The following is a 9,079-nucleotide window of genomic DNA, read 5'->3' as shown; positions in this document are numbered from 1 at the left end:
AGAGCCATCCAGAAGGAATACTATATCCTTCCCGGCAACGTCATGGTCAACTGAGCAAACGTAGAAAGACAGAACATCGATGAGCAAAGGACATTTGTTTTGGGGACAGACATGATTGTGCACGACTGCAAATGCCTACGTTCGGCTACTACGAGTGATTAAGCATGCCACCTTTTCCCTTTTGAGCACATGGTTGGCATAGCTCATATGGTTTTCAGGCTATCCCTAAAATACATCATTTAAACTGACACCACTACAAATGGCCACGCTTGGGAACATACCTAAAACTGTGGGAGATTCTGGAGTTACAACAATGGCCACTGATTCCATCGAGGACTGCAGTTGCTGTTGGACACTGGGAAGGTCAGTGAAATCAGACACAGACAGAGCCTGATTGGGACCATGGGATATCTTCTGCAGTTCTCTGCTATCAGAGCCTCTGGTTCCAATGGCAAGGGTAAAGACCCCCAGCTCCTTCAGAGCGGTGGCTGCTGCGTCAACACTGTCAAAGGACTTTCCACCGCTGAGGACTATGAGCATCTGTGGAACTCCTTCCAGACGCCTACTTCCAGCCGAGGCCGTGAAGACATTATCCCTCAAGTATTGGAGCGCTGCTCCAGTGTTAAGTGGTCTTCCGCCCTTGTGCCTCAAACCCCTGACATTAGCAACGACGTCGTCCTGTGTTTTGTACGTGTTTAGATAGAATTGGACAGCTGCATCTCTGCTGTACTGAACAACTGAGACTCGATCTCGGTCGTCGTCCACATTGAGCGTCTCCACGACTTTCTGCACAAAGTCACGCATTGCTGGGAATCCAGTTTGCGTGCCATCAGATCCATCCAGCAAGAACACAACATCCCTTTTGGGCAGGCTGCGCTCAACTAGAAAATAATAATAGTAGACAAAGATTAGGGGGCCGTATTTACACATGTGTTGGGAAAGGCGCAAACAGAAGCTCATTCAATCTATTAGCATTTTTTAAGATGTATAGGTTACTGCCTTAAACCCTGTTCTGAAAGATGCCCTACCTCAGCCTTATCAAACATTGCTTGAGCAAAAAACTTGGGAACAATTACATTAGCTAGCAAGACATGCATCTGGCGCCTTAAAATGCCCATTTGAATGTTCTAATGGCCTTCTGGAGACGAGTAATAGCTCACCGATTACAGTTGGCGTCATTGGTGTGGCCCTGACTGTGACTGTGCTGATGGCAGAGGACAGTTGCTCTTGTATGTTGGGGAGGTCACTGAAGTCGGACACTGACAAAGCATAATTTGGCTTAGAGGAGATCTTTTGCAGTTGTCCATGGTCAGAGTTCCTTGTTCCAATTCCAAGGACAGTGACGCCAAGCTGTTTGAGAGCAGACGCTGGTGTATCTACACTGTCAGAAGACCTTCCACCATTTACAAGGATCAACAACTGTGGAACCCCTTCTTGGCGCCTGCTACCCGAAGAGGCTGTAAAAACGTTGTCTCTGACATACTGGAGGGCTGCCCCGGTGTTGACGGGCCTGCCTCCTTTGTGCCTAAGGCCGCTGACCATGTCAAGAATATCTTCCTTTGTGTTATACGTGTTCAGATAGAAATTGGCCTCTGCATCTCTGCTGTACTGGGCAACGGACACACGGTCGTTGTTTTCTCCCACATTCAGTTTCTCCACCACCGTGTGAATAAAATCACGCATGGCAGGGAATCCATTCCTTGTGCCATCAGAGCCATCCAGAAGGAATACCACATCCCGTTTTGGAGTTCTCTGGTCAACTGGGAGAATGTGAAAAACAGAACATTGATGCTAAAGTTGAAAGCGGCATGCAAGCATTAGCCTTTGTGTTGACAATACGTGCAGGAAGGCACCGAAAGGTACAACATGTTTTGCGTGGGAATAAGCAACAGTGTCTTACCTCTCACTGTAGGGGTCATTGGTTTAACCCCAACTACTACATGGCTAAGAGAGGAGGCGAATGGCTGCTGGACGTTTGGGAGGTCAGAGAAGTCAGACACAGACTGGGCATAACTAGGATCAGAGGCGATTCTTTGAACCTCTGTGCTCGAATTTCTAGTTCCGATGCCTAGAATTAAGACCCCGTTGTCTTTGAGGGCAGACGCCGGTATCTCTACGTTGTCACTAGATCGCCCTCCACTCAGCAGAATCAGTAGCTGTGGAATGCCCTCTTGGCGCCTACTTCCAGAGGCCACCGTAAACACGTTGTCTCGGACATACTTGAGGGCTGACCCGGTGTTGAGGGGTCTTCCCCCTCTGTGTCTCAGTCCTCTGACCGTGTCAAGAATATCGTCCTTTGTGGTGTATGTGTTCAGATAGAAGTGGGCCTCTGCGTCTCTGCCGTACTGGACAACTGACACACGGTCGTTGTTTTCGCCCACATTAAGTTCCTCCACCATTCTCTGAACAAAATCACGCATGGCAGCGAATCCATTCCTTGTGTAATCAGAGCCATCCAGAAGGAATACTACATCCTTCCCGGCAACGTCATGGTCAACTGAGCAAACGTAGAAAGACAGAACATCGATGAGCAAAGGACATTTGTTTTGGGGACAGACATGATTGTGCACGACTGCAAATGCCTACGTTCGGCTACTACGAGTGATTAAGCATGCCACCTTTTCCCTTTTGAGCACATGGTTAGCATAGCTCATATGGTTTTCAGGCTATCCCTAAAATACATCATTTAAACTGACACCACTACAAATGGCCACGCTTGGGAACATACCTAAAACTGTGGGAGATTCTGGAGTTACAACAATGGCCACTGATTCCATCGAGGACTGCAGTTGCTGTTGGACACTGGGAAGGTCAGTGAAATCAGACACAGACAGAGCCTGATTGGGACCATAGGATATCTTCTGCAGTTCTCTGCTATCAGAGCCTCTGGTTCCAATGGCAAGGGTAAAGACCCCCAGCTCCTTCAGAGCGGTGGCTGCTGCGTCAACACTGTCAAAGGACTTTCCACCGCTGAGGACTATGAGCATCTGTGGAACTCCTTCCAGACGCCTACTTCCAGCCGAGGCCGTGAAGACATTATCCCTCAAGTATTGGAGCGCTGCTCCAGTGTTAAGTGGTCTTCCACCCTTGTGCCTCAAACCCCTGACATTAGCAACGACGTCGTCCTGTGTTTTGTACGTGTTTAGATAGAATTGGACAGCTGCATCTCTGCTGTACTGAACAACTGAGACTCGATCTCGGTCGTCGTCCACATTGAGCATCTCCACGACTTTCTGCACAAAGTCACGCATTGCTGGGAATCCAGTTTGCGTGCCATCAGATCCATCCAGCAAGAACACAACATCCCTTTTGGGCAGGCTGCGCTCAACTAGAAAATAATAATAGTAGACAAAGATTAGGGGGCCGTATTTACACATGTGTTGGGAAAGGCGCAAACAGAAGCTCATCCAATCTATTAGCCTTTTTTAAGATGTATAGGTTACTGCCTTAAACCCTGTTCTGAAAGATGCCCTACCTCAGCCTTATCAAACATTGCTTGAGCAAAAAACTTGGGAACAATTACATTAGCTAGCAAGACATGCATCTGGCGCCTTAAAATGCCCATTTGAATGTTCTAATGGCCTTCTGGAGACGAGTAATAGCTCACCGATTACAGTTGGCGTCATTGGTGTGGCCCTGACTGTGACTGTGCTGATGGCAGAGGACAGTTGCTCTTGTATGTTGGGGAGGTCACTGAAGTCGGACACTGACAAAGCATAATTTGGCTTAGAGGAGATCTTTTGCAGTTGTCCATGGTCAGAGTTCCTTGTTCCAATTCCAAGGACAGTGACGCCAAGCTGTTTGAGAGCAGACGCTGGTGTATCTACACTGTCAGAAGACCTTCCACCATTTACAAGGATCAACAACTGTGGAACCCCTTCTTGGCGCCTGCTACCCGAAGAGGCTGTAAACACGTTGTCTCTGACATACTGGAGGGCTGCCCCGGTGTTGACGGGCCTGCCTCCTTTGTGCCTAAGGCCGCTGACCATGTCAAGAATATCTTCCTTTGTGTTATACGTGTTCAGATAGAAATTGGCCTCTGCATCTCTGCTGTACTGGGCAACGGACACACGGTCGTTGTTTTCTCCCACATTCAGTTTCTCCACCACCGTGTGAATAAAATCACGCATGGCAGGGAATCCATTCCTTGTGCCATCAGAGCCATCCAGAAGGAATACCACATCCCGTTTTGGAGTTCTCTGGTCAACTGGGAGAATGTGAAAAACAGAACATTGATGCTAAAGTTGAAAGCGGCATGCAAGCATTAGCCTTTGTGTTGACAATACGTGCAGGAAGGCACCGAAAGGTACAACATGTTTTGCGTGGGAATAAGCAACAGTGTCTTACCTCTCACTGTAGGGGTCATTGGTTTAACCCCAACTACTACATGGCTAAGAGAGGAGGCGAATGGCTGCTGGACGTTTGGGAGGTCAGAGAAGTCAGACACAGACTGGGCATAACTAGGATCAGAGGCGATTCTTTGAACCTCTGTGCTCGAATTTCTAGTTCCGATGCCTAGAATTAAGACCCCGTTGTCTTTGAGGGCAGACGCCGGTATCTCTACGTTGTCACTAGATCGCCCTCCACTCAGCAGAATCAGTAGCTGTGGAATGCCCTCTTGGCGCCTACTTCCAGAGGCCACCGTAAACACGTTGTCTCGGACATACTTGAGGGCTGACCCGGTGTTGAGGGGTCTTCCCCCTCTGTGTCTCAGTCCTCTGACCGTGTCAAGAATATCGTCCTTTGTGGTGTATGTGTTCAGATAGAAGTGGGCCTCTGCGTCTCTGCCGTACTGGACAACTGACACACGGTCGTTGTTTTCGCCCACATTAAGTTCCTCCACCATTCTCTGAACAAAATCACGCATGGCAGCGAATCCATTCCTTGTGTAATCAGAGCCATCCAGAAGGAATACTACATCCTTCCCGGCAACGTCATGGTCAACTGAGCAAACGTAGAAAGACAGAACATCGATGAGCAAAGGACATTTGTTTTGGGGACAGACATGATTGTGCACGACTGCAAATGCCTACGTTCGGCTACTACGAGTGATTAAGCATGCCACCTTTTCCCTTTTGAGCACATGGTTGGCATAGCTCATATGGTTTTCAGGCTATCCCTAAAATACATCATTTAAACTGACACCACTACAAATGGCCACGCTTGGGAACATACCTAAAACTGTGGGAGATTCTGGAGTTACAACAATGGCCACTGATTCCATCGAGGACTGCAGTTGCTGTTGGACACTGGGAAGGTCAGTGAAATCAGACACAGACAGAGCCTGATTGGGACCATGGGATATCTTCTGCAGTTCTCTGCTATCAGAGCCTCTGGTTCCAATGGCAAGGGTAAAGACCCCCAGCTCCTTCAGAGCGGTGGCTGCTGCGTCAACACTGTCAAAGGACTTTCCACCGCTGAGGACTATGAGCATCTGTGGAACTCCTTCCAGACGCCTACTTCCAGCCGAGGCCGTGAAGACATTATCCCTCAAGTATTGGAGCGCTGCTCCAGTGTTAAGTGGTCTTCCGCCCTTGTGCCTCAAACCCCTGACATTAGCAACGACGTCGTCCTGTGTTTTGTACGTGTTTAGATAGAATTGGACAGCTGCATCTCTGCTGTACTGAACAACTGAGACTCGATCTCGGTCGTCGTCCACATTGAGCGTCTCCACGACTTTCTGCACAAAGTCACGCATTGCTGGGAATCCAGTTTGCGTGCCATCAGATCCATCCAGCAAGAACACAACATCCCTTTTGGGCAGGCTGTGCTCAACTAGAAAATAATAATAGTAGACAAAGATTAGGGGGCCGTATTTACACATGTGTTGGGAAAGGCGCAAACAGAAGCTCATCCAATCTATTAGCATTTTTTAAGATGTATAGGCTACTGCCTTAAACCCTGTTCTGAAAGATGTCCTACCTCAGCCTTATCAAACATTGCTTGAGCAAAAAACTTGGGAACAATTACATTAGCTAGCAAGACATGCATCTGGCGCCTTAAAATGCCCATTTGAATGTTCTAATGGCCTTCTGGAGACGATTAATAGCTCACCGATTACAGTTGGCGTCATTGGTGTGGCCCTGACTGTGACTGTGCTGATGGCAGAGGACAGTTGCTCTTGTATGTTGGGGAGGTCACTGAAGTCGGACACTGACAAAGCATAATTTGGCTTAGAGGAGATCTTTTGCAGTTGTCCATGGTCAGAGTTCCTTGTTCCAATTCCAAGGACAGTGACGCCAAGCTGTTTGAGAGCAGACGCTGGTGTATCTACACTGTCAGAAGACCTTCCACCATTTACAAGGATCAACAACTGTGGAACCCCTTCTTGGCGCCTGCTGCCCGAAGAGGCTGTAAACACGTTGTCTCTGACATACTGGAGGGCTGCCCCGGTGTTGACGGGCCTGCCTCCTTTGTGCCTAAGGCCGCTGACCATGTCAAGAATATCTTCCTTTGTGTTATACGTGTTCAGATAGAAATTGGCCTCTGCATCTCTGCTGTACTGGGCAACGGACACACGGTCGTTGTTTTCTCCCACATTCAGTTTCTCCACCACCGTGTGAATAAAATCACGCATGGCAGGGAATCCATTCCTTGTGCCATCAGAGCCATCCAGAAGGAATACCACATCCCGTTTTGGAGTTCTCTGGTCAACTGGGAGAATGTGAAAAACAGAACATTGATGCTAAAGTTGAAAGCGGCATGCAAGCATTAGCCTTTTTCTTGACAATACGTGCAGGAAGGCACCGAAAGGTACAACATGTTTTGCGTGGGAATAAGCAAAAGTGTCTTACCTCTCACTGTAGGGGTCATTGGTGTAACCCCAACTACTACATGGCTAAGAGAGGAGGCAAATGGCTGCTGGACGTTTGGGAGGTCAGAGAAGTCAGACACAGACTGGGCATAACTAGGATCAGAGGCGATTCTTTGAACCTCTGTGCTCGAATTTCTAGTTCCGATGCCTATAATTAAGACCCCGTTGTCTTTGAGGGCAGACGCCGGTATCTCTACGTTGTCACTAGATCGCCCTCCACTCAGCAGAATCAGTAGCTGTGGAATGCCCTCTTGGCGCCTACTTCCAGAGGCCACCGTAAACACGTTGTCTCGGACATACTTGAGGGCTGACCCGGTGTTGAGGGGTCTTCCCCCTCTGTGTCTCAGTCCTCTGACCGTGTCAAGAATATCGTCCTTTGTGGTGTATGTGTTCAGATAGAAGTGGGCCTTTGCGTCTCTGCCGTACTGGACAACTGACACACGGTCGTTGTTTTCGCCCACATTAAGTTCCTCCACCATTCTCTGAACAAAATCACGCATGGCAGCGAATCCATTCCTTGTGTAATCAGAGCCATCCAGAAGGAATACTACATCCTTCCCGGCAACGTCATGGTCAACTGAGCAAACGTAGAAAGACAGAACATCGATGAGCAAAGGACATTTGTTTTGGGAACAGACATGATTGTGCACGACTGCAAATGCCTACTTTCGGCTACTACGAGTGATTAAGCATGCCACCTTTTCCCTTTTGAGCACATGGTTAGCATAGCTCATATGGTTTTCAGGCTATCCCTAAAATACATCATTTAAACTGACACCACTACAAATGGCCACGCTTGGGAACATACCTAAAACTGTGGGAGATTCTGGAGTTACAACAATGGCCACTGATTCCATCGAGGACTGCAGTTGCTGTTGGACACTGGGAAGGTCAGTGAAATCAGACACAGACAGAGCCTGATTGGGACCATGGGATATCTTCTGCAGTTCTCTGCTATCAGAGCCTCTGGTTCCAATGGCAAGGGTAAAGACCCCCAGCTCCTTCAGAGCGGTGGCTGCTGCGTCAACACTGTCAAAGGACTTTCCACCGCTGAGGACTATGAGCATCTGTGGAACTCCTTCCAGACGCCTACTTCCAGCCGAGGCCGTGAAGACATTATCCCTCAAGTATTGGAGCGCTGCTCCAGTGTTAAGTGGTCTTCCACCCTTGTGCCTCAAACCCCTGACATTAGCAACGACGTCGTCCTGTGTTTTGTACGTGTTTAGATAGAATTGGACAGCTGCATCTCTGCTGTACTGAACAACTGAGACTCGATCTCGGTCGTCGTCCACATTGAGCGTCTCCACGACTTTCTGCACAAAGTCACGCATTGCTGGGAATCCAGTTTGCGTGCCATCAGATCCATCCAGCAAGAACACAACATCCCTTTTGGGCAGGCTGCGCTCAACTAGAAAATAATAATAGTAGACAAAGATTAGGGGGCCGTATTTACACATGTGTTGGGAAAGGCGCAAACAGAAGCTCATCCAATCTATTAGCCTTTTTTAAGATGTATAGGTTACTGCCTTAAACCCTGTTCTGAAAGATGCCCTACCTCAGCCTTATCAAACATTGCTTGAGCAAAAAACTTGGGAACAATTACATTAGCTAGCAAGACATGCATCTGGCGCCTTAAAATGCCCATTTGAATGTTCTAATGGCCTTCTGGAGACGAGTAATAGCTCACCGATTACAGTTGGCGTCATTGGTGTGGCCCTGACTGTGACTGTGCTGATGGCAGAGGACAGTTGCTCTTGTATGTTGGGGAGGTCACTGAAGTCGGACACTGACAAAGCATAATTTGGCTTAGAGGAGATCTTTTGCAGTTGTCCATGGTCAGAGTTCCTTGTTCCAATTCCAAGGACAGTGACGCCAAGCTGTTTGAGAGCAGACGCTGGTGTATCTACACTGTCAGAAGACCTTCCACCATTTACAAGGATCAACAACTGTGGAACCCCTTCTTGGCGCCTGCTGCCCGAAGAGGCTGTAAACACGTTGTCTCTGACATACTGGAGGGCTGCCCCGGTGTTGACGGGCCTGCCTCCTTTGTGCCTAAGGCCGCTGACCATGTCAAGAATATCTTCCTTTGTGTTATACGTGTTCAGATAGAAATTGGCCTCTGCATCTCTGCTGTACTGGGCAACGGACACACGGTCGTTGTTTTCTCCCACATTCAGTTTCTCCACCACCGTGTGAATAAAATCACGCATGGCAGGGAATCCATTCCTTGTGCCATCAGAGCCATCCAGAAGGAATACCACATCC

At 48.5% G+C, this 9,079-nt stretch overlaps 3 protein-coding genes across 3 annotated transcripts in view; all 3 read right to left on the bottom strand.

Annotated features, from left to right (window-relative positions):
• The window catches only part of LOC307090796 (collagen alpha-3(VI) chain-like), an 85,075-nt gene that overhangs the window by 54,282 nt on the left and 21,714 nt on the right, over window positions 1–9,079 (bottom strand). The gene's annotated exons all lie outside the window — the stretch shown is intronic.
• LOC307090795 (collagen alpha-3(VI) chain-like) lies at window positions 145–1,289 on the bottom strand. Its single transcript, XM_079757570.1, has 2 exons — window positions 1,161–1,289; window positions 145–881 (listed from the first exon to the last, which is right to left on the bottom strand). The coding sequence occupies exons 1-2, from the start codon at window positions 1,177–1,179 to the stop codon at window positions 226–228; spliced, it is 675 nt and encodes a 224-aa protein (XP_079613696.1). The 5' UTR covers window positions 1,180–1,289; the 3' UTR covers window positions 145–225.
• LOC307091263 (collagen alpha-3(VI) chain-like) lies at window positions 1,413–9,030 on the bottom strand (the record flags this gene model as incomplete). Its single annotated transcript, XM_079758213.1, has 10 exons — window positions 8,502–9,030; window positions 7,623–8,222; window positions 6,795–7,391; window positions 6,055–6,654; window positions 5,144–5,775; window positions 4,630–4,849; window positions 3,608–4,207; window positions 2,729–3,328; window positions 1,901–2,497; window positions 1,413–1,441 (listed from the first exon to the last, which is right to left on the bottom strand). The coding sequence occupies exons 1-10, from the start codon at window positions 9,022–9,024 to the stop codon at window positions 1,413–1,415; spliced, it is 4,998 nt and encodes a 1,665-aa protein (XP_079614339.1). The 5' UTR covers window positions 9,025–9,030.

The sequence above is a fragment of the Pollachius pollachius genome, assembly GCF_949987615.1.
Source record: "Pollachius pollachius genome assembly, chromosome: 20".
NCBI classification, from domain to species: Eukaryota; Metazoa; Chordata; class Actinopteri; order Gadiformes; family Gadidae; genus Pollachius; species Pollachius pollachius.
This window is presented reverse-complemented; position numbering and strand designations above follow the sequence as displayed.